General features: G+C 46.5%; 1 protein-coding gene and 1 pseudogene across 1 annotated transcript; one reads left to right on the plus strand and one right to left on the minus strand.

Annotated features, from left to right (window-relative positions):
• Nucleotides 1–2,623: 2,623 nt before the first annotated feature.
• On the minus strand, nucleotides 2,624–23,408 carry C21H6orf118 (chromosome 21 C6orf118 homolog). The gene is made up of 8 exons (XM_051164355.1): nucleotides 22,923–23,408; nucleotides 17,811–18,529; nucleotides 16,700–16,822; nucleotides 15,317–15,376; nucleotides 13,227–13,351; nucleotides 8,547–8,605; nucleotides 7,832–8,013; nucleotides 2,624–2,884 (listed from the first exon to the last, which is right to left on the minus strand). The coding sequence occupies exons 1-8, from the start codon at nucleotides 22,945–22,947 to the stop codon at nucleotides 2,624–2,626; spliced, it is 1,554 nt and encodes a 517-aa protein (XP_051020312.1). The 5' UTR covers nucleotides 22,948–23,408.
• On the plus strand, nucleotides 14,707–15,094 carry LOC127205266 (60S ribosomal protein L35a-like; annotated as a pseudogene).
• Nucleotides 23,409–25,375: the final 1,967 nt, after the last annotated feature.

The following is a 25,375-nucleotide window of genomic DNA, read 5'->3' on the forward strand; positions in this document are numbered from 1 at the left end:
ACTCGTGAGCCAAAATAAATGCTTTCACCATTCAGTTATTTCTGTCAGGTAGCACGGCCACAGCAATAAGCACATAACCAGCATGGGAGTGACATTTATTTTATTAAATGCATGTGTGTAAACATGTCTGGCTTACACAGAGCTGACCCACATCACAGCATGGTTAAATATTCCTTCTTGTTAAATAGTCAAACATGTTTTGTCCAGTTGAAAGTTTCTAAATATAAGATGAACTAAGGACCAGTACACATATATGAAGAAGTCAAGCGAGTCACACGGGGTGTGTTTCTATGAACACTGAGGAGGATGCGTAGCGCATGCTGATGTCATTAGGGGGAAAGCTGACAAGGGGAAACATCTCCATCGACTTCTCCAGGTGCTGGGCTCAGAAGTGGAGAGGTCATTTTTCATACATTTTAGAGTCGTCTTCTACATATTCTAAATCTGCATATTCCCTAATGAGATCACACAGAGCCCTTAAAACACACAAGAAATAAATGCAAGGTGTTAGGGGAAAAAATTATACACTGGGGAGAAAAAAACCAAATCCAACTAAATATCTGCTTAGGACAGATTAACCCAAGCAGACAAGGCTGCAATCAATCATTCTTAGTTTCAGCAGTGTTGTTATCAGAGCTTCATGGCTGAACACCATGGGGTTTCTCTGGAGTTTGAGGGGTGCTCCCTAAAGCATTTTCTGCTAATGACACTGTGCATATGACATACCTTCCAGCACACCTGTTGGCCAGAGTAGAGAAACAGCTGCCCAGTGGGGTCTGTGTAACTGTGTTATTGTTTTTTGCTGACTCCCAGAGTGACATAAGGAGCTGAAGAGAGTGACCCAGATGTTCCTCCTTATTCCTCTGTCATGTGAGAGGGAAAGGGGTTTCTCAGGCTTTTGCCCTTCCCTGCAAGCCGGGGTCATGCTGGGACTAAGTGCTAGCCAGGGAGATATGTGAAGAAGTACCTGGGAAAGGCCACCTTTCTACAACAGGTGTGTGTGTGTGTGTGTGTGTGTGTGTGTGTGTGTGTCCCTCAGACTGAGAGCAAAGCTGTTAGCTATTTATCCTTTGCCTTGGAACATGGACCCAATGCCATGTTAGTTAGGGAAGCAGGATGAGGCTGTTGTGCCCAGGCCACTGATGGACAAGGATGTTTTCCATGTTGCTGTAAATACGCCTCTCTAGATTTCAGCCAGCATGTTTCTCTATTGCTCCATCTGCACAAGATTTGAACTCAGGGGCAACTTTCAGAGAAGCAACCACACAAAAGAAACACAGCAGATTCTGCAAATCAACCATTTTACTTTTAAATTTGCTATTGTATTTTAGTGTGTGTGTGTATACACACACACAGACGCACAGGTGTGGGCACATGTGTGCCACAGTGCACATGTGGTGGTCAGAGGATATTGTGCAGGGGTCAGGTTCTTTTGTACCATGTGGGTGTCAAGGATCAAACCCAAATTAATCAGCCTTAGGAATAGGTACCTTTACCTGCTGAGCCACTGCACTGGCCTCCCATTTACTTTTTACATTGAAAGTTTTAGATGTGCATGGGATTTTTCAAGTTTTTATTACCATTAAAAGCCCTGCAATTTGAGTAAAGAATGGTACCCAAGCCACATGCTACCGCCATATTCCTGGTCCCCACCTCTGAGATTTTACCTCAATCCTTCAGCTTCTTCTAATGAAACTATTTGTATGATGGTGGAGAAAATGTGCATGTTGGGGTCCAGATCTTCAGGTGATCCCAGAGCAAGATAAAGCACGCGTACTTAGCTCAGAGTGCACCAAGGCTAACCCTTCAAAGGGCTGCCCAGCCTCTCACCTACTGTCAAGTGAATAACATTACTCGAGCTCTTTCTAGCATGGTCTCCGGTGTAGGGCTAGGGAAGTCTCTCAGTGGGTAAAGCACATGCCATGCAAATGGAAGGACCAGAGTCCCTATCACTAGGACCCATGCAAATGCCAGGTAGGCCCAGAGGCAGCCTGCCTGTAATCTCAGCCCCCAGATGGTAGAGACAGGCTCCTGAGCACAAGCTGCCTAGAGAGAGTGAGCACATCAGCACGCTCTGCGTTCAAACGAGAGCCTCTGCCTCAATGAATAAGGTTGAGAGTGGACGAGAAAGGCTTCTTATTGATCTGGGGCCTCTGCGTGCACACCATACCTGCACACATGTGTGTCACAGATATGGAAAAGTACACACCTGCACACACATACACACACACACACAACCACACATACACGTTTTAAAACAGTATGCATGCTTACTGCCTTTGTTCCTCGTCCATCTTACTCTTCCTAATGAGCTGCCTCACGTGGCTTTCAATGACCTGTAGAGAGGTGAAAATCCTTTGGTCACCCAGCATGTCATGACCGTGGTCATGTGTAATGACAAGAAGACAGAATCAGACTTGATGATTCTGTCAGGTATAGCACACCAACCACGCACAGCTCAGAGACATGCACAGCCCAGGCGTGCAGAACTGTGATGTTAGTGGAAATTGCCACGTACATTTGGGGGCCCCCACTCCTTGTTGCTGGCTATGTTACTCATTATTCTGAAGGACAAGGTGTGTGGATAAGTCAGAGGAGCAGTTATGACTGGTGCATTCCATTGTCACACTGCACCGTGTCCTCGATAATGCGTGTGCACACAAGAGTCCAGTTCTGGGCTGAGTCCTCCACAGACATTCCTAACATAGAGAAAGCTGTTCAAGCAATTGAAAGTATGTGCTTCTGTGTGGCTTATGACACAGGAAAATAGAAACTTTGGGAAATACATCTGTAGATAAACACTGGTTTGCATATTTAAAAGACATCTTACTTTTATTTTCTTCCTTAAGATTCTGTTTGTTGTTTCCAATTTTATAGCTTCATTCTGAAAGCAAATGGTTTTTTAAAAAAGAAATTTAAAAAGAAACGATTAAAACATTTTCTCTATTTATGAAATTTAAAAAGCATTATGACACTGGCATGGTTTTAAAGTCAAGAGTGCTCAGTGCTGCATGATTTTATAACATACCTTGGTCAGAGGAGCAGGTGGGCTGACTACAGATCTTCACTTCTCCCTCGGCTCCTCTGAATCCTCCAGTCTCATCCCCAGCTCTATAATGTGACACCTACTGCACCCTCCTGCCGCTCTCTGCCCCTATCTCCAGTGGGTCACACAGCTCTTCCCTTCCAACCTTCCTTCTTCAATGCCTTCACCCAGGCCCCACTCTAGCAGATCACACAGACCATCCTGTTACCTCACCCCCCATTCCAGCAGGCATCATCTGAGGAGCCTCAGTCTTCCCCATAGCAGCCCACCTGCTGAAGCCTTCCCACGCTCTCTGCCGGATCTCCAGCAGATCACACAGACCATCCTGTTGCCTCACCCCCAACTCCATCAGCCTTCTCAGGGAGCCTGTCAGCCAATCCTGACAGAGAGGCGAGTAGGCCAGCCAGCTAAGCAGGTAGGGAGACCAGCTTCAGGTCTTCCCTCTCTGTCCACTCCCCCATATCCAATGTTCCAGTCTCATCCTCAGCTCTGTGGCAGGCTATCTGTTGCAGCCTCTCCTCACTCTCAGCCCCTATTTCCAGGAGGCTAAGCAGATCCTGGTGGAACATCCTGCCTTTCTCCCTCCTGAGGACTCCCTATACCTCGCCCCTGCTAGTCTGTCCCTCATTCCTAAGTGTCAGCTCCCAATACTAGAAAACCCATTTTATCAGTGGTCATTTCCTACTAGGAAAACACACAGCCACCACATTCTCCTAAGAACCAGAGACAGAAACAAAACATCTACCTAACTAAGACAAGGCCACATATCAGCATCTAGAATTACAATCTTCTGAAATCCAGATTATCTAGATGCCAGCATAAAAACACAATCGATAAAAACACCCAGCACACTATGTCTCCACCACAGCCCAACAGCCCTCCCAAAGCAGGCCCTCAGGGTTGCAACATAGCTGAAGCAGAAGACAAAGACCTTAAAATAGCTTTATGAATAAGACAGAGTTTCTTAAAAGGGAAATTTCCCTTATGAATATAGATGAAAATGTCTCAATAAAATACTCACAAACAATACTAGAGCACATTTAGAAAGTTCATCCTCCATTATCAAGAAGGCCTCAGCCCAGAGATGCAAGGATGGCTCAATATATGAAAATCAATAAATCTAATCCACTCTATGAGCTGATTAAGAGAAAAATACCACAAGATCATCTCGTTAGGTAGAAAAGGCAGAAAAGGCCTCTGACAAAATCCAACACCCTTTCTGGAGATGGATTAGAAATACAAGGGACAAACCTAAACATAATAAAGGCAGCTTACAGCAAGTCCATAGCCAGCATCAAACTAAATGGGGAGAAACACAAAGCAGTTCCACTAAAACCAGGAACAAGACAAGGTTGTCCAGTCTCTTTATACCTACTCAATGCAGTACGTGAAGTCTTAGCAACCAAGGAAGAACAGGGAGGTACAAACTGTCAAGGAAGAGGTCAAAGTATCTTTATTTGCAGACGATGTGATAGTGTACACAAGTGACCCTAAAACTTCCACCAGGGAACTCCTACAGCTGATAGACACTTTTATCAAGGTAGCTGGATACAAAATTAACTGACAAAAATCAGTAGCCCCTCCCATATACAAATGACGAATGCGTTAAGAAAGATATCAGGGAAACAACACCTGTCACAATAGCCTCAAATAATATGAAATACCTTGAGGTAACTCTAACCAAGTGTATGAAAGACTTGTACGATAAAAACTTCAAGTATTTGAAGAAAGAAACTGACAAACACTGGAGGAGACAAAGCCCCTACTGGCCATCTCGTGTCACCAAGTGAAGCTCTCAGTACCGGAAACGGGTTACATCTAATTGAGTTGTTGGCCAAAGGTCCCATCACAAAACAACTGGAGCTGTTGCCAAGACTAGAGATTGTTCTCCACAGACTGATGCCGAGGCTCCATTGCTGAGGACAACACCTACACAGCTCACTAAACACAGAGAAGTTGAGCTGGTGCCTACACTGAGCCTTTATACCTATATGCTGTCATCTTTGCCACAGAAAGGTACACAGCACGCTACTAAAGGAGAAACATAAACACCAGCCCAACCACAAACCTGTTGGTCTACAGTAATATCCTTCCTGCAATGCATGATAGGGCAATAATAGCACAAAATTGTGGAAGTTACCAACAAATATCTGATTTGATTTAAGGCCTATTCCCCAAGATGGAACCCAAGAACCTGAGGCTATATCCCAGGTACCTAGGGTAAAACCAAATAATACTGTTCTTAAAAAAAAAAAAAAAAAAAGGAATAAAACGACTGCTAATGACACTCTGCTACACTCATAGACCAGTGCCTTGCTCAACTGTCATCAGACAGGTGTCCACCTACAGCAGATGAGAACAAATACAGGGACCCACAGAAAGACAGTATGTGAAAAGTGGGAGACCTTGGGACACTCAGCCCTAAATGGGATGTCTTCATCCAATCCCTCCCCTTGGGGCTCAGGGGACCCTGAGGAAGAGGAGGTAGAAAAATGTTAAGAGCTGGTGGCGATGGAGAACACCAAGGAGACGAGGCCCTCTAAGTCAACAAGATCAGCACACATACGAGCTCACAGAGACTGCGGCAGCATGCGCAGGGCCTGCACAGAGACCACGGCAGCATGCGCAGGGATTCCTAGAGATGGAGATGAAACAGATACATGGCTCATGCCTAACTCAGAAGCCATCTCCAAATCCTAACCATTTGCAAATGAAAATTTGGTGTCCTCCAAGGGAGTCTCACTGAGGAAATAAACCACTCTTAAGGGTCGGCTGCATGCCCAGCACGGAATGGTGAACAGAAAACAACCAACTCAACCGCATCCCTTGTCTCAATATGTCATGTCAGGGCTCCTCCGTTTTTATTTTATTTTTATTTTTATCTTATTTATATAATTTTTCTTTTCTCTTTTTAGCCTATAGGTCCTTTGTATACACATTATGGCTTCCAGCCGACTATTTTTACAGTATTCCTGAGTGTGCAAATGAGTGGGTCTCTTTTTCTTATGCCTTCTCTCAGACTGTTTTCCGTCTGTTTATTGGTTTTGTCCAATCCCGATGTGTTAGTTTTTTGCTTTATCTTATTATACTTTATTTCATTTTTATCCCATAGGAGTCTGTTCGTTTTCTAGTGACTGACAGAAAGGAAGTGAATCTGAGTGGGAGAGGATGTGGGGAGGAGCTGGGAGGAGTAGAAGGAAGGAAAACTATAATCAGGATATATTATGTGACCAAAAAAAAATCAATTTTCAATAAAAGGAAAAAAACATTAAATAAGAAGCTCAATGGTAGGAGAGAGCCTGGGAGCCGAACCTTGTAGACACTGAAGTACAGAGCAGCCCTGGGTGACCTGTCCTGGAAGCAACAGGAAACATAAACTCCAGGCATGGGAACACACTGGTAGTCCAGTGCTTGAGAAGTGGAGGCAGGAGGATTAGGAGTGCAGTGTTGTCTTTAGCTACATAGTAATTTTGAGGTCCTGTGTAATCATGGGACCTGCCTTAAAGCCACCAAAGAAGACAAACATATTTCACTTTATGCACTTTGCTTTTTCATGCCTCACAAATTCTATCTCTTTTTTCTTAGGAATTGAAGGTTGTGACAAGCCTGGGTCAAGCATGTCCAACAGTCCTGATGGACCTGAGCATGTTGTAGCAATAGTTTATTTTTCATTTGTGTTTAAAACAGCATGCTGCCAAGCATGCAATTGTCTGCCATAGAGGGTAACCGTAATTTTACATGCACTGAGAAACCAAATAATTCTTACAACCAACCTAATTGTGGTATTCACTTTACTGTGGTGTCTAAAAATCCAGCCCACAGGATCACTGATGCTTACTCGCATTCAGAAGTATCACACACCGCAGCAACAACTGATTATTAAATATTATTTAGTTAAAGCTGTTGGGGCTGAGCTGATGGCTCAGAGTAAAGTCTGTGTGCTGCTCTTCTAGAGGCCCAGAGTTCTCAGCACCCATGTCAGGCAGCTCCAGGGAATACAACACCCTCTCATAGCCTGCCTTTGTAAGCACCTGTACACACATGGCATAAACACACACACACACACACACACACACACACACACACACACACACACATATACACACACACACACACACACACACACAAATAAATCTTTACTAAAAAGTGTAACAACGAGAATTGAAACAATGATGCAAAGGGTACAGAAGCGTGGTCTTCCAAGCAGCTATACAGAGCAGTCACAGGAATGGTGAGTTAATACTTTGTTCAGTTAAGAACCTACACAGCAGCCGGGCATGGTGGAGCACACCTTTAACCCTAGCACTCAGGGAGGTGGAGGCAGGCGGATATGAGTTCGAGGCCAGCCTGGTATACAAAGTGAGTCAAGGACAGCCAAGGCTACAGAGAGAGACCCTGCCTGGCAGGCGAGGGTGGGGATGGGGGTGGACCACGGACCTACACACAAATCCATGGTTGAGACCAATATGGCCCTTCTATGCACCCTGTCTTTCTTAGTTCTCATTAAAACAAAACAAGACACAGCAAACACAGCACTGCTGAAGTACATGGAACTAGCCACAAGAGGCCCTATTAGGCCCCACTCCACACAAGCTCCATGCAATAGCTATGCGTTTCAGGCACTGACAGGGCTCCACAGACTCACGCATCTTTCTTTTTCTTTCAACTTGACCTTCATTGCTCTGTGAAGCCACTACACCTTTGGGACTGAATCATAATTTGGACTAAGCTTCATTAGATTTTAAGCAAAGCAAATGTCAATATTTACACAGATAATTTGCATACCTCTACGCTTTTAATCCCACTCTCAGTGATATCTAGCACTCTGGAATGCACCAGAGTTTCTTTAATGTGTTTTTCCAGTGCTTTAATTTCGTCCCATTGTTCAAGGATTTCACATCTCCTCTTCTCAACCTTCTCAATCAGAGTGAGTTGGTCCTCATCATTTGCGCTTCTCTTAGATGATTCTGGAAATAGATTTGAAGGCAGTTACTATGTTTAACGTTTCAGCTCTTGTTAAGAGCGGTGTGTGTAATGTCATATATGTTGCATATAACTATAGTGTGACTATATTTATGTATACATACATATATATCTGCAGTGTAACTCAAGCATATTAATAACATTATCTGTTCCAAAGAAATAGGGTATTTCTCTCTTGATGTATTCATATACTCTGTAGGGACCAGTAGGTGACTAGTTCACTGGCCTAGGAGGAAAGGGCCAGTTGTGAATGGTGACCAAAACCTCTTCCGGGTTTGCTTCCTAACAGTGCATCGTGTCAAGAAACGACATGATAGGGCAGGAGGTAGTGCTCCGAGGAGACCCGTGTGAACACCACATGGTTTGGTCAGGGTTTAAGGAGAACCTGCCAAAGACTGAAGAACTTGAGGCTGAAGGGTAAACAGGCATGTGTGTGGCATGGGGAAGAGAGGGAAGTGGATCGAGACACCCAGAGAAAGTACTAGAAGGACAGCAGGCAGCTCTGGACGGCACTCACCCCATCTTTCCTGAGCAGACTGCAGCAACAGGCTCTCTGCCTCCAGTTCGTGTTTGAGTCTAAAAGTCGGTAGGAAAACAGTCATGAAACATCAAGCTCCACTTGGGTCTTGTTACTTCTGTCCATTTTATACCATGAGAGAGAGAGAGAGAGAGAGAGAGAGAGAGAGAGAGAGAGAGAGAGAGAGAGAGAGAGAGAGAGAGAGAGAATATGCGTGTGTATGTACATTTGCTTGTATATATATATATTTGCATGTGTATGGACACATTTGTGTGTGCCAGTGTGGATGTGCCTGTAATACACATCCCTGTGGAGGCCAGAGGTTGATGTCAAGCATCTTGCTGAGGCATTCTCCACTTTATACTTTGAGACAGGGTCTCTCTCACTTGAGCGCAGAGCTCCCTTATTCAGCTAGTCTAGCCAGCTTTATCAGGGGATCCCCTGTCTCCACCTCCATTTAAAGGGCAACCACCACACCCAACCTGTATTTACATGAGTACTGGGGGTTTGAATGGTCAATTGTATGCTTTCCTAAGACACATTCTACCCATTGGGCTACTCCCCAGCCTCAGCACCACAGGCCTTTTAACTCACTGAGACATAAATGCTGAACTTCAAACTTTCCAACACAAAAGGCACTCTGAAGATGGCTACAGAGAGCCTAGTCCAGTCCACTTACCACGCAAAGGGAGCTTCTCACTAAGATTACATAGACATCACTAATGTTCATTAATTAAAAACAAATGGAGAGCCAACAAGATGGCTCAGTGGGAAAAGGTGCTTAACCATCCAAGTTGAATCCCTGGGCCCCAGATGGTGGGAGAACTGACACCCATAAATCGTCCTCTGACCCTCATACATATACTGTGTTTTGTACCCACCCACACACATACACACAGATGAGGGGGGAAGAGAGTAGGGGGAGGTAAGGAAGAAAACCTTAGGTAGGAGACGTGGCTTGGTTGGTAAAGCATTTGTTGTGCAGTGTGATTTCCAGCATCCATGTGAAAAGCACACACCTGTAACCCCACCTGAGTCTGATTTCTACATCCATGTGAAAAGCACACACCTGTAACCCCACCTGAGTCTGACTTCTACATCCATGTGAAAAGCACACACCTGTAACCCCACCTGAGTCTAATTTCTACATCCATGTGAAAAGCACACACCTGTAACACCACCTGAGTGTGATTTCTACATCCATGTGAAAAGCACACACCTGTAATTCTTGCCCTTATGGGTGGAGATGAAAGGACCCCAGGGCTTGGTGGTTAACAGTCTAGCCAGTTGGTGAGTAATGGATTCAATGAGAGCCTCTGTCTCAAAGAATAGGGTAGATGGACAGAAGACACCTGGTACTTATCTCTTGCCTCTACACATAGCCACATGCATTAACATGCATCCACAGTCACATGGGAACACACACCTGCAGCTCACACATACACACAATTAAATAAACAAAGCCCAAAATGTCCTTAGTTTTCTGAAGCAAAACACAAGTCAAGGGACACTGGAACTGATACAGGAATGCATACTGCAGCTCTCTTTGCCTTCATGGGCATCACGCAGAGAGAATTCACAAAGGCTGCCATGTTTAATTAAAAGTAAATTACAAGAAATATAGGAAAAAGAAAATGTGCCCTATAGGTTCTCTGCATTTTTACATGGAGTTAAAGTCAATGTAACCAAATATCTTATGCCTAATATATTTTAGAAGGATTCTGGCAGGTGCTGCATGTACCCAGGGGACTGCTCTGCTCTGTTTGAAGATGACACCACAGACGGCTTAAAGCCACATGCTTACAAGGTGAATAATGGTTTGATACTTTCACGTATTCTAGATCAAGGGCTTGGTGGATATACTAGACTCTGCAGTATGCAAATTTAGAGGGCGTGGTCTCCAGAGATCTGTCACATGGTCTGCTCTTACACATTATGCATTTTTTATTCTGTTCTTCTGTGTTTCTTCTTTTGAGGCTTTAGCTATATGTGAGTTGGGTAGTATTTGTCATTTCTACCAACTTCCCCACTTTCTCAGTTTCAGTTCCTTGATTATTTTTCTGCTCTTTGTCCCACTATATGCCTTGTATTCCCACTCAAAACATCAAATTCTTTCTTGAGAGTGTGATGGTTAAATCTCTGTCTGTGGTCTATTCCTTAGTTGTGTCATGTTTTATTTGTTTGATGTTGTTGTCTGATGTCTTTGCTTAGCTTTTACATTTCTGCCTTTTGATTGCTTTTATGTCTTGAAATTCTCTTCTGAAAACATCTAGTTGAGCGTATGGGGTTGTTTTGTACCTTTTCCTTCAAATTATTATCAATATGACTGTATCAGCGGCAGCATCGTCATCTTTACCTCCATCATCATCACCACCAGCACTACCACCATTACCTTCATTACCATCACCATTATCATCAGGCTCCTGGTTACCATCATTGTCGCCATCCTCATCATGACCACCATCACCATCCTCCTCCTCATCATCATCATCACTATCCTCATCATGTCCATCATCATCACCATCCTCCTCCTCATCATCATCATCACCATCCTCATCATGTCCATCATCATCATCTTCTTCATCATCTTCATCCTCTTCCTCATCATCATCCTCTTCCTCATCATCGTCATCGCCATCCTCATCATGTCCATCATCACCATCCTCCTCCTCATCATCATCACCATCCTCATCATGTCCATCATCATCACCATCCTCATCCTCATCATCATCACCATCCTTCTCATCATCATTGTCATTATTCTCCTCATCATCATCATCGCCATCCTCATCATGTCCATCATCATCACCATCCTCCTCCTCATCATCGTCATCACCATCCTCATCATCATCTTCATCATCGCCATCATTACCAGTACCACCATTACACTCACTACTATACTCCTCTTCCTCATAATCATCGTCATTGCCATCATCATCACCAATATCATCATCACCACCATTCTCCTCTTCCTCCTCCTCACCCCCATCACCATCGTCATTGCCACCAAGACACTATGCTCCATCTGTCAAGTGCACTGTAGCCCTGTGCTCTATCTATCAGCTCCTGTGCTTGGTGGAGTCTCCCTTCTCCTCCCAAAGCGGCTCTGTTGGGTTCTCAGCCTTCTCGCTCCACCTCTCTTTCCCAAGTGCTTGCAGTTTTGTTCTCACAAAGTATTGAAACAGAAAGCTGGACAGTGGATACTGGTGATGTGTCTGTTTTCAGCTTGTAACTTTAGATACTTTAGCAGTGAAATCTTAAATTTCTGGGTGTGAGTCTGACCCACATACCCCATGGCAGAATCATTGACACATCCAACCTCTTGCTCTTGCCAGCTCTTCTTAACATTGTAGCTTTCTGGGACCATCTCGTAGGGAACAGGTAGAAACAACCTTCCTGATGCGTCACATGGACCACACATGCAGTGTGAACCTACAGAGTACACTGAAGTGACTCCTTGGTCAGCGTGCTTTCCTGAGCCTGGTAGATATGCTCAGAGCCCATCCCAGAGCTCACGACAGTGCCATGCTGCATGGCAATCTGGAACAGACCCTGCCACTCCTTCTTTTCTCTCTCTCTCTCTCTCTCTCTCTCTCTCTCTCTCTCTCTCTCTCTCTCTCTCTCTCTCCTCGCTCTCTCTCTCTCTCTCTCTCTCTCTCTCTCTCTCTCTTCCTACTGGCTAAGTATACATTATTTACAATCTTCCAGTCCTCCCACTGTCCCTGCAGGATATGTTGCTCTCTCTGGTATTCATAAATAGCACATTTCTATTGTTATATGACTTCTGTACATTACTTCTCTCTGACTGATCTGACCATATACCTGCACCTAACTCCTCCAGTCAGGGCCTCCGAGAGAGTGACTGTCTCCATGGGATAAAGTGGGCACAAGTCAAACAAGAGCACGGCAAATGTGGAAAAGTTGTGTGTAAGGAACTGGCTACAAGAAGACCCTCAGACAAAGGCCTAAGCCTAAAGAAGTGTCATCTATAGCCAATCCTCCATGTCCGTGGGGAGGGCGGGACTTAAGGTGGCCACGCTGTCAGAGAACTTCAGACCAAACTAGAGTAAGAAACAAAAGCTTTCTCTCTCTGGTTACACTGATAGAAAACTCAAGTTTTTGCTTCTGAGAATGTTTTCTGTTGGGTTAATTCAGAATTGCTATAGTTTTTACATGTTAGTCCTTGCAAACAACATACCCTGCCCAACAGTGACTTGACTCTGTACAAGCGCTCAGAGAGTTTACACAATTTTCTAATAGAACCAGAAGGCCCTCTCTGGCCCTTCCACCCCCTGTCCCATCAGCAAGTCCTCAAGGAGGATCCTTCAGAGACTTCTAAGAGTCTTGCCATGTGGACAGTGTATTTGGTCCTGCCTCACCTCATACTGATATATGCCCTTATTTGTGGAAGAGTCCAGGTAAACATGGTAATGCAGGAAAAATGTGAATACAGCTCATCATCTTTTTCTTTTGAAACAGGGTTTCTCTGTGTATCCCTGGCTGTCCTGGAACTCACTCTGTAGACCAGGCTGACCTTGAACTCAGAGATCTACCTGCCTCTGCCTCCCCAGTGCTGGGAATAAAGGCTCGTGCCACCACTGCCAGCTCGTCATACAGAGTTTTAAGGTCATGTTGAGCATTGATGGGAGTTTCACCAGAATCACATAGCTGATGCCTTACCTGTCGTTGTGCTCCAATGCTGCCAGGGCAGCCAGCTGGAGCCTCCTCAGGTGCTCCTTGGCCTGGTCAACGTCACCACTGTGCACCGGGCTCTTGTCCAACTCCTTGACTTCGGTCAGGAGCCGCTGCCAGGAAGAAGGCACACGGAGAGTAAGGTGGGCAGCAAGAGTGTAGGATACACAGGGCTGTTAGTCATGGATGTCCCAGTGTGGACTCCAACTAAGTGTGTGCATTGGGAGGGCTGCGGGGAGGGGAAAGGTACTGCTAAAGTTTCAAGTAAAATAACTTTCACACTGTTTAAGATTTTTATTTTCCTAAGAATTCTTAAGAATGGCAGGGAGGCTGGTGGTTTCTTTGTGGAGTTGTGTTAAGGCAACACACCCAATAAAGGGGCAGGCACATTATTATTTATTATTTCAAATAATTTTATGTGGACATGAAGAGATGCAGGGCTCGTGCTGACGCTGGGTCAGGCTGGCGACCTCTGCCTCAGTAGGTGATCATCTGGTTTCAGGAACAGGAAGACAGAGAGCCTGGAAGCCTGGCAGTTTCTTCACTTTGATGCTTGAAGGAGACGTGGCCGTGGATTGCCCTTTTCTGCTCAGAGCGAGAAACAGGGTAAGCCTGAGACTTCAGGCACTGCCCACTCCTCAGAGGCAGGTGCCGGTTTTACTTACTCGCCTGCTTATTAGTTATTTGATTTAATCTTCACGTAGATGGCTATTTTGCCTGCATGTATGTTGGTGCACCACATGCATTCTTAGTGCATGTGGAGGTCAGAAGAGGGTGTCAGATCCCCTGGAACTGGAGTTAGATGTGGTTGTGAGCCACCGCATGGGTGCTGGGAACCATCCCTGAGATGTCTGCAAGAGCAGCCAGAGCTTTTAACCACTGAGCTACCTCGCCAGAGGTATATAACACAAAAGGTCTCAGAATACAGATTGCAATGCCCACATGTGGTTTTTTTTATTAAAGTGTAATTTGGAACTGACTTTATATGCTATATGGTTTTTTTTGGGGGGGGGTCATCATATAAAATAAGAAATTACATTTTCTACTTCAGAATATAGAGTTACTAGTCTCAAGGTGTCAGCTTCTTGGAGCTTTTGGAGCTATCCGCCATGACCATGAGATATTGCCTACTAGAACAGTGCGTGCTGACCCTCTGACTCCTGACCCTGCAAAGACTGATGGGAAACTGTCCTCAGTTACATGAGGAGGCAGTGGTCTGCGCTGTGGCTCTTGGTGCACCTGCAGTCACAGTACACAAACCCCTTTGGGTGACGACAGGATGCTGTTCTCTCGTCATCACTGCAGCACCATGTTTGTTCCTAGTCATGTGTGGCGGCTGTGGTTAGGAAATGACCCAGTACTTGTTAATGTACAGGAAAGAGCTGCACCTGGAGTCCTTTAGCTCGATGTGAAAAAAAAAATCACGGTTTTTTGCTTCCGATCTTCAGGGTCCGATTTCTGGGGCCTGCTGGGAACAGGACTTCTAAAACGCGACTATGTCTGGAAGACTGTGGTGCAAAGCCATTTTTGCTGGCTACAAATGAGGTCTCCAGAACCAAAGAGAGCACACAGCTCTTCTTAAAATTGAAGGTGTTTATGCCCGGGAAACTGAATTCTACTTAGGCAAGAGATGTGCTTACGTGTATAAAGGAAAAAACAACACAGTGACTCCTGGAGGCAAACCAAACAAAACCAGAGTGATCTGGGGAAAAGTAACTCGGGCCCATGGAAACAGTGGCATGGTTCGTGCCAAATTCCGAAGCAACCTTCCTGCGAAGGCCATTGGACACAGAATCCGTGTGATGCTGTACCCTTCTCAGATTTAAACTAATGAAAAATAAATAATAAAAGTGGAAAAAAATCACTCCCTTAAAAAAAATTAAAAAAAAAAAAATAAAAGAGCAAGATAGAAAGAAAAACAAAAGAAAAGAAGAGAAGAGAAGAGAAAAGAAAAGAAAAGCACCACCATTTTGCATGACAGAGAAACAAGTGGAGCTTCCAGGGGCTGAGCGCATCCTCCTGAGTTGTGAAGCCCTGAGCATGCAGGCTCTCTCGGTGCCCTTCCTGGTATCTATTACCTGATACTGCGCCGTGGGCTGAGAGTCCAGAAGAGCCGCCATGTACAATTCATACTCATCCTGTGAAAACACACAAAAGCAATGTCACCAGGCTTGCGTATGGGAGTGGGTAACATAGATGTGTACACGCATAAGCAAGCACAAGCACGCCATATGTGCGTGCAGCCGTCTGCCTCTAACACTCACCACCCTGTGTCTGCTCACAGATTGGCTAGACTTGTTGGCCGGCAAACCTGGGATCCTCCGGAGTCTCTGCCTCATCCCAGCACTGGGGCTGCACATATGTGTTACCCAGTAAGCATTTTATGCACCTAATCATCTCCCCAGGCACAAGGATGAATAAATCCTATAGGCATTAAGAATGTCAGTTAAAACCACTTGAGACCCTAAGTCTATGTGTAGACTGTTTCTGCACTGTATTCTAACACATACACACAAATTTATAAAAACTCAACGGTCACTGAATCCTATCTCTGCCAGCCAGCTGCCGGTCAGTTCAAGTTCCTGATTTAAAAATACCTTGACATACATCCAACCTATTATCCTCTGTCACGTGTAGTTCTGAGACCTGCTGAGGGTGAGGTGGCAAGGGTCCTGGGAAACAGGGGACACACTGCCATCCTTACCTGTCCCTTGTCATTGAGGAAATCAGAGCACAGCATAGACCTTGTGGGGTTTGATCCTGAGTTGGTGGTACTTTGGGGACGGTTATGGAACCTTTTGTCAGTAAAGCCTTGCAGGAGGAAGTGAGCCACTGAAGGCAAGCTTTAAGTGTGTGTAGCCTGGCTCTACTTCCTGTTGTTTTCCTTCTTCCTTTGCATGCATGAAAACGTGATCAGCCAGCTTCCTGCTTCCGCCGCAGTGTTTTCCCCGCCTGTTGCTATGGCTCCCACTGGGATGGGCTTTATGCCTCTGGACCCATAAGCTACGATAAACACTTCCTTCCGTATCTTGCTCTTCCTTTTTGTGTTTTATCACAGCAACAGACAATTAATTAACACAGGCTCTAAGCAACTTGACTTCTCAAACAGGACTCCACATGGCTACTTTCATCACAAAATCATGACAAACTCAAAAACCCATTGAGATTTATAATAAACTTACAAGGGCCTAGCTCTGAAAACTAGCTCAGATGCCATGTTGTTCAGAACTCATAATTGGGAGGCTTTGGTGGGAAATCACAGGGGATGGGCAGCAAGTTGACTTGATGCTTGCTCCCATGACCTACAAGACAGTGAGTGGATTCCCATGACTCTTTGGCTGGTGCCTTCCACCGGGGGGATGGACACTTTGTGGTTTCTGTGAGGCATGAGATCCCTCGTGTGTGCCGCTCCTCAGCTGTGCAACAGTTCTCAGCCGTTATGCAGGAGTGAGTGTTGTTACCTTAACCTCTTTCAGGAGGTCCCCAAAGATCAAAGAGCTCTTGCAGACTTCCTCGAAGATTTCTCCAAAGACCTGCAACCTGTTGGACTGCTGAGGGTGGCAGGTGCACACCTTCTGGAGCTCCTAAAGGAAGACACAGAGTCAGTCCCTAAAAGTGGCAGAGTGCCCATGCTCGTCAGAATGCTTTTTCCCTCTGAGGAATCAGCTGGAAAAGGCCACGCAGTTGCTGGGCTCTATAGAGCAAGTGGCAAATCGGGGAGCCTGCTTCCCTTCCTCAGTTGCTAAGCAGTGTCACTGTGTGTGTTTGCTTCTGTCTCATTTTATTTTTTGTTTTGTTTTGTTTCCAGACAGGGTTTCTCTGTGTAGCCTTGGCTGTCCTGGAGCTCACTCTGTAGACCAGGCTGGCCATGAACTCACAGAGATCCACCTGCCTCTGCCTCCCGAGTGCTGGGATTAAAGGCTGCACCACCACCTCCTGGCTGTCTCGTTTTCTTTATCTATGCCTGCTTCCTGCATTCAGAAGCTCATCCTCTGCACCCCTGACCCTGCCCCAACACACGCTCTCAAGACCCTTCCTTTTCCACAGTATACTTAGGTCCCAAACCTGGGCTCCAGTTCTTTGGCACATAGGTGGCTCTTTTTTCCCCTCCACTGAGTTCTTACCCACAGTGTACTGCTCTACTCAGCAAGGGTCCCTCTCAGGCCACGGTCCCTTCACTCATCACAGTGCCCTCCCCACTGTGTCCCATCATTCTTGACCCTATAGCATCTGCGCCATCCCTCTTGCCCAGACTCTTCTCTCCCATCTTCTGTACGAGGCAAGGTGGACACTCTGCTGTACCGCAGACACAGCACTTCCCTAGCTGTCTCCATTGATCACTGAATGGCGCTCATCATGAACTCACCTCCAGCTTACCCCTGTCAGACCAGACCATTCTCCCCGAAACCTCAGTTCCTATTGATCCTGCTGAGTATGAGACACTCCAGCCGCTTTGCTGCATTTCTGCCTGGTCCCATGACTGACGTGCCTCATGGTGTATCAGGACCCCCGAGGGTCTCTGAACATCAGTTCCATGTTCGCGGCATCACACGAAGACCCAGCTCCTCTTACCTCCTTCAGTTTGTCCTCATGGCTCACAGCCACCTTGCTGCCCGTGAGGTCATGCTTCAGGAGATCTTTCTTTGCCAGCACTTCTCTTTGGAAACTCAAGAACTTCCTGTACCTGTCGGCTTTGGTTACACCAGCCAAGTAAGAGCTGATGTAGTGATATACGTCCCTGCCGGAGGCAGGCCTGGCACACTGGCGGCTGGACGCTACCCCTGGGTATCTCAGTACTTTCATCTCAGGCAGCTTGAGCTCCTCCTTCTTGTGTGTTTCCAAAGAGAACGTATGTCTTCCCTTAACCTCCTCCTCCTCCTCGTCCTCGTCTTCCTCCTCTTGCGTGAACTTCTTTGAGGTGGCATCGTCTTTGAAAGTGTGGGGAGGGAGTACGTGTGGGTTCAAATACCTGAACAGCTTCGTGTTGTGGGTGTCATCGGGATACAGAGCTGTGTTGACTGTGAAGTAAACCCAAGCATCTTCCATCTCGGCTACCTGCTTGCCTCTGGGGAGGGTGGGGAAGATGGCGTGTTTCTCCCTTGGTCTGTTTGCATTGCGCCAGCGCTGGACAACAGTCTCGGGTGGCCTGTAGAGCTTGTTGGGGTTCAGGTGTCCTGAGGTGTAGACATAGACATCCTCCTTGTGGTCATTATGGATTCGGGTCAAGAGCTCCCTCAGGTTGCATAGAGTCTTAACCCCATGGGTCTCACAACGCTTCCACTTCAGGTAAGCTGCTCAGGAGAGAAAACACAGCAGTGAGCCCCTCCTGCGTCCATGGGAAAGCTGTGCTGTGTTGTGTGTCTGTCAGAAAAGAGGTCTTCAGAGGCGATCAGAAAACAGCCTCATCTTTATTAGTCCAAGACACCTGTGGCTGCCTTGGTGAAGCCGAGGATGAAGAGCACACGTGACTCACAACCCTTCCAGGCTAAAGCACTGCATGGTTTGTCAACCTGACATCCAAAGGGAATCTCAGGAGGGACAGTCCAGGTCCAGATCAGGTTAGCCTCAAAAGCATATCTGCATGGGGTTGTTTTCCTGAGCTTGTGGGAAGAGCGATGCCACTACAGGCAGTATCATTCTATTGAATGATTATTAATATTTGATATCGATTAATATACTTATTAAGGTGGCAGTTATTCCTCAACCCTCTATCATATAAGTCAATGGACACAGAAACCTGTTAGATTTTTGATAAGCCTTACTGCACTAGAGCTGGGCAGATATTAACCCTTTAGGCTATCTTGTCTACTTCCCAGTCAAAACCCCCATAAACACTTGCACATATTTTCCATTTGGGCTGCTTCTCTCAATCATGCCAGTCCTCAGAGCAAGCTCCTCCCGGCCACGTGTTTCTAGTGCACCCTAACCCATGGTAGCCTGCTCCCTTCTTCCTCTTCCCTCTCTCCTCCTTCTGGTCTCTCTGCCAATCCCAAACCCAAGAACTTTGGCTCTGCCTACCTCTCTTCTGCCCAGTCCAGGCTGTGGGCAACTTTAGTTGGACAAGCAGGGATAGTTTGGGAGGCAAAGTTTACATTTTGAGCATGTGAGAATTTGCTCATAAGGATCTTGGGGAGCAAGCAATTAACATTTGAATGCATAGTAGCTTCCAATCAACCCCAACATCATTCCCTATGCTTGGAATCCCAGAAAGCATGAAGGATTAGAAACACACTTAAAAACACTAGGTAGGAAGAAAGGTGCACATCTGTCACCATAAGGCATCATTTTCCACCACGAGGGCAGCGAGTCCACAGATGTCTACAAAAGCAATATGTCATCTTCTGGGAGGGACCAGAGGGATAAATAAACCAACATCACCTCTTCAGCGAGGTTGGGGGGCCTCTCCTGTCCCCACAGCCATGGAGATTGGAGATTTAGGTGGTAGGTCAGGCTCTCCTGAGACTTGAAGAACAGCCTAAGTCTAAGCAGGCAGGAGGTACCTATGGCCGTCACGTGTCATGGCGGGGCATCCTCGGGATGAACCCCATCTGTACACAGCTGCTTATATGGCCATCAAGGGGAGGAGGAATGCATCTGAGACCCTCCAGGCCCAGCCTTCAAGTGGCTGTTTGCTCTTCACTTCTCCTTACGTCATGACCACCTGAGCAAAGGGAAGCAGAATGACTGTGGACTCTCGGCACCTGCACTAAGTGTAGTCAGTCCCACACATGTGGCTAGTCCTGGTCTGAAAACATCATTGGAAGGGTCAGGACACGCTTCCTGCTGTCTCATAATAACTACAGAGTGTGCGAGCCGGGCCCACAGAGCTTCAAGCTGCAAGTACACCGCTCTGGCACCACGGGACTGGAACCTGGGATTGGAAAGTTCCCAGACTTTTCCTCATTGTCAGAATCAGCTTCCTGCCTCAGTAGAGCAAACCCCCATCCTGACCCCCATGCCTGGCCAGGTAGCTCTTCCCTCCGGAAACCATCCATTTTCTCTGACTTGGAGCCCTGCATCTCCGAGTAAACAATGGCTTCCCGTCCTTCGCTTCTTTCTAGGCAGTAGGCTTCCATGATGCTGCGCTGTCTTGGTGCCTTCAGACATGGACACCACCAAAGCTCCTCCTTCCTTCCTGGGAGTGATGCCTGGAGTCGCACCAGGCACTAAATAAGCTCTGGCCACCTCAGAACTCTGTCCCTTTAGGGATAGACTCAAACCCTGATCCCAGCCATGCCAGCACAGCCCTCAGTGAAAATGAGCCCTACTCAGCCCTGCGTGCATGGCTGTGGCTGGGTATTGAAAAAGATACTGCTGGGAACAGGAATTTTAAGACTCCCCCCCCCCCCACACACACACTGATTATCTTAGTACTTCAAAGAACTTATCAGCTGATGAAATATTAATGTGACTTTTATAAGATAGACCTGCATTTCATCCAAAGCTGGAACACAGAAAGTAGGAAAGCTGTGTGTGTAACACCAACTGCAGGAAATGGGGGGGCAGGGTACATGGTGCTTCAGGGCTATGCTCCTGTTAGTTCAGGTCCAGAAAAGTCTCAAAGCCACCAATGAATTCTTTCTCATTAGCACAACGGTTCTCAACCTTCCTAATGCTGCAAGCCTTTAATATAGCTCCTCCTGCTATGGTGACCATCCTCAACCATCAAATTATTTGTCACTTCATAACTGTTATGAATCATAGTGCAAAACTCGAATACAAAGGACATCTGATATGTGACCCCTGTGGTGGTTCAACCTCTATACCCCCCTCCCTGCCCCCGATGCCCCGTGTCTGCCTAACCCCAAAAGACAAGGAAAATGTGGCTGCTCCCTCACAAATGATCTGAAAACAAATAGGCTTTGAGGCAAAACAAGACAGCTTTTTGAAAGTCCGTTGATGAGGAAAACATAGCATCAGGTTGATGGACAAAATGTGGGATAAGTTTAATACCTGTAACTTTTTAAAAAATCATTGAATATAGCATTTTTTTAGCCATGCATTTTTGTGGGGGAGGCGTGGGGGTAGATACAAGCAACAGCCTTTAATGTGAAGATTTGTCAGATGGTTTTACTCAACCCAGCCAGCCTGATTCTATTTCTGTTTCTATAACCACCATTCACGCAAGACTGATGGAGGGAGAGGAGAAAGAACTTGGGACACGGTGAACACTGATCTGTGCTATGTGGTCACTGAGGGAAGACTGTGACTGGGCTATTACAGGGAACGTGTAGAACAAAATGGAGGCACTCCAGCTCACTGTCCTGACATTACGATGCCCTGACAGCAGAAGTGCACACCTGGCTGTAACCAGCAATGCCCTGGGATCAGGTGACCCACACCACTCAGGAGCAGGGGTCAAAGAGTCTGCAAACACAAGACCAGCCTTGGAAAGCTCTTAAAAACCCAGCTCCCAGGAGGCTCAGCTAATGCTGGCTAAGAAAATGCCCTTCAGGTGACCACGCCTCCCTCCAGACCTCCTGCCAAGGGCCCCAACCCTGTGGATGCTGCGTGTCTGGCACCCTGGCTGACCTAGCTAAGCACACCTGAGGCTGTGCCACTTAGCCTCTGCCACTGTCGGGGGACATCTGCAGAGGAGCCAGCACCCACTCGCTGTCCTCCCACCAGTGGATGTAGACATGGGGGTTGGTTTGCTGTGCACTGACGCATCAGACTTGCAACCTGCTTGGAGGCACCTCCTCTAGCCACTATCCATGAGTGAACTCTGTCTCTGGGTGTTGGTGGCCTCACTTAGGAGCTAGATTGCTGGGCTGGTAGATTCATTACACGTGGTGAGCTGTTCCCTCCTTTATTATGTTTGCTCACTAAATTAAGGTTTGAAAAAGAACACCTGACTGCCTGCCTGCCTGCCTCTCTGACCTGTCGTGTTCCAAGACAGTGGTGTGGTACTCAAAGTTTCTCAAAACTCAGCTTTAAGGAAATCAACAGAGTTAGTGTAGTGAGTCCCTACATCCTTTATCCTTCTGAGTACTTACACACACGTACACAACACCACACACACACCACAAACACACCACACACACACCACACAAATACACCACACACAAATACACCACACACACACACTGCAAACAGACCACACACACACATACACCACACACACACCACACACACACACATACACACACACACACACACACACACAAAATACACCTTCACACACATCCTGCAATATAACAACCTAGCAGAGACTCCAGGAAGGAACTCTCAAGAGCAGTGGTATAGATGACGGTGCCCCGTGGCCATGCCCTGAGGGGTTTTCTTCCTTGCGTTAACTTAGGTGGGAAGACCCATCCTGTTTCCTGAGCCGGGAACAGGGAGGGGTGCACTGGCCTGGACTGGCAAAAGTGAGCCTAGTGGAGCACTGCTGCGCATGCGTCCTTTGCTCTCTGTTCCTGTTTGTGGACGGAAGTACCCAGCTCCCTCAAGCTTCTGTAGGGGCCCGGAGCAAACCCTCCAGATGGCAGGAGCTGACCTTCAGCCACCAGAAAGGTTTTTTACTTTCAAAACCCTTTCCCATGCAGTCAGACATCAGCTGAGCCAGACAAACACACACACACACACACACACACACACACACACACACACACACACACACACACACACACACACCAAACAAACAAACAAACAAAACAAAACAAAAAACGGAGACAGACCACTTACAGGCAGATTCCAGATCCTTAGCCATCGCCCTTATGGCCGCCAGCTGCTAGCGGAGGCTGCAGTTGCCAAGGGAACAATAAACATTCCTAGCGTCTCCCCCACAGTGTAACTCTGGGGCCCGGCCACGCGGTGGCAGAATAGCCGGGGTCTCCCACCTTGCTCCGCTGCCAGGCCTGTGAGTAATGCCCAGAGCGCGGGAGGTGTGCTCGCTGGCGTTACTTTTCAAAACAAAACACTCTTAGGATTTGAAAGCAACTCTGCAGACTATTACAGAACTTGGGGACAAAAGTTAACTCATCCCTGTGGTGTCCCCAGTCAATGTGCTCTGCTGCAGTCCTTGGTTCCAGTAGGAACACTGGGCTGTGGCGTTACTGGACACGCGGTAGCGTCACCAACTGAGATCCTAGAGTTCAGGGAGGGAGGGAAGAACTCGGTTTTGCACACGGCCTGTGGGAGGAATAAACAGGCACCTCCCGCACCTCCCCCGCCCCTGGAAAGTGTTAGTCTGTTTTGTTGTTGTTTGCTTTCTCCAGCCAGAAAATTCTTCCAAGTCATGGCTTCTGTCGGTGCAATCATTTTTACCCCTTAGGTGACAAAAATCAGTATGCCAAGGATCGGATGTGCGGGGGGCGGGGCGAGGGGGGCTAAGAATCCAGCAAACCCCTACTCCTTACTGTTGCTTAATATTCCATCAAAGTGATTGTTACTCAATTATTATCGGTGCAACACACTAACCTGTCAAAACTAAGCTGGATTTTTCTGGAAGCAAATCCCCAGCTTTGCCATGTTCTTCCGTGCTCCCCCGACTACGTGGCGCTGGAAGACATCTGAAGGCTCAGAAGGTGGAAGGACCAGACACCTGGATCCACCCAGGAAACTCTCCTGGACAATGCCCATGCGCAATAGAAAGGCAGAAAGAGCACGGTTGCAGCTGGCCCCAGTGACCTATGCCCTTTATCTATAACCTATGACCTCGGCTGTGAATTCTGACGCAGAGCCTGGGCTCTTTTGAGCCCTGTGGGAAAGTGACTGTGCACTGCTTTTCAGCTGTCAGGATTTGGTGTGAAAGGGAAATAATTTGTTTACAGTGTCAGGCTGCAACTCTGGTCCCCGGAGGCAAATGCCCTACCACGGGGCCATCGCCCACCCATCCCCGCCCCCCCCCCCGCCCACGCCCCCCAGCCTGCAGACTTGCCTACAAGCCAATTACTATAGCATTTTCTTAGCGGCTGCTCCTCTTCCCAGATAACTCAGTGTCCAGACCACACACACACACACACACACACACACACACACACACACACACACACCAAGTACAGGCCTTGATAAGAGCGAGGCATAGATGTAAGGTTTATACAAAGAAGCTGTCATCTGTTCCTCTCCAGAGATACAAAACATTTCATCAGCTACATTTGGTGCAGACTGTGGTGTCTCCCAGTCAAGCAAGTGTCTGTGGGAAGAAGATTTGGCTGTCACCTGTGGAGCCTCTCTGGGCGTCTGTCGTCTTCCCCACAAATGAGAGCAAACTTGAGAGGTGGTATTTTAAAAACTTTGTATTCAATTATTCACACCAAAGAAGAATATCCATTAAAATTATGAACATTTCTAAATATATTTCATGTATCATACATATATATACTTTATATGTGTACTTACATATCCACAAAAGATTCCTTACTGCTTTAAGCATGTGGGTAGAACAAAGAGATTTTTGCAATGTAACACCCATATATGCATATATACTGGCTGTTTGAATTATGAATTTATTTACACCTTGTCTGAGTTATAATAAATGAGTACTGTTCTAGTATACAAACATAACAGTAAAGGTTTTTTTTAAATACAAAGACTGCAAATGAATACATGAAAAATTACACACATGTACAATATTTATAATTTATAAATGCAAAGATAAGACCTCTTTAAATTATTGCACTTGCGCACTTTACAAAGTTTTTTTTTTAATGTCATACATATAAAATCATCTTTTTTGGAATTTACTAACTCATCAACTATAATAATGTTGGATATTGTTAACTTGAAACTCTTTCTTTCTCCTTCAAAAGAGAGCCCATTAAGGCTTTGGCTGTAGACCCGTCCACTGAGGGTCAGTTGCTCGCACCTGTGCCCCTGCTCCAGCAGGTGCTGACCAGCAAGAAGGCTGTCACGGTGACCTCTGCGGTGCCTTGGCTGGGTGTGGATGGAGGATCTCTTTTGTTCCTGTGGTCAAGTGGAGAAAGTTGCTCTTCTCAGAAAGAATCCAGACGCTGCATTTGTAGTTTGCTAAGCGTTTCACAGTGTTCTGGGCAAGTATGTGATTTTTAAACAGGTGGGGCACTGCAACGCATGGCGCTTCTGTGCATCCATCAACTGTATCTTGTATTGCACAGTACGTGAACATGGAGCATACACTCCATACAACAGATCATATGGAAACAGGATTCCCACACATC

This window comes from Acomys russatus, chromosome 21, assembly GCF_903995435.1.
Source record: "Acomys russatus chromosome 21, mAcoRus1.1, whole genome shotgun sequence".
NCBI lineage: Eukaryota > Metazoa > Chordata > Mammalia > Rodentia > Muridae > Acomys > Acomys russatus.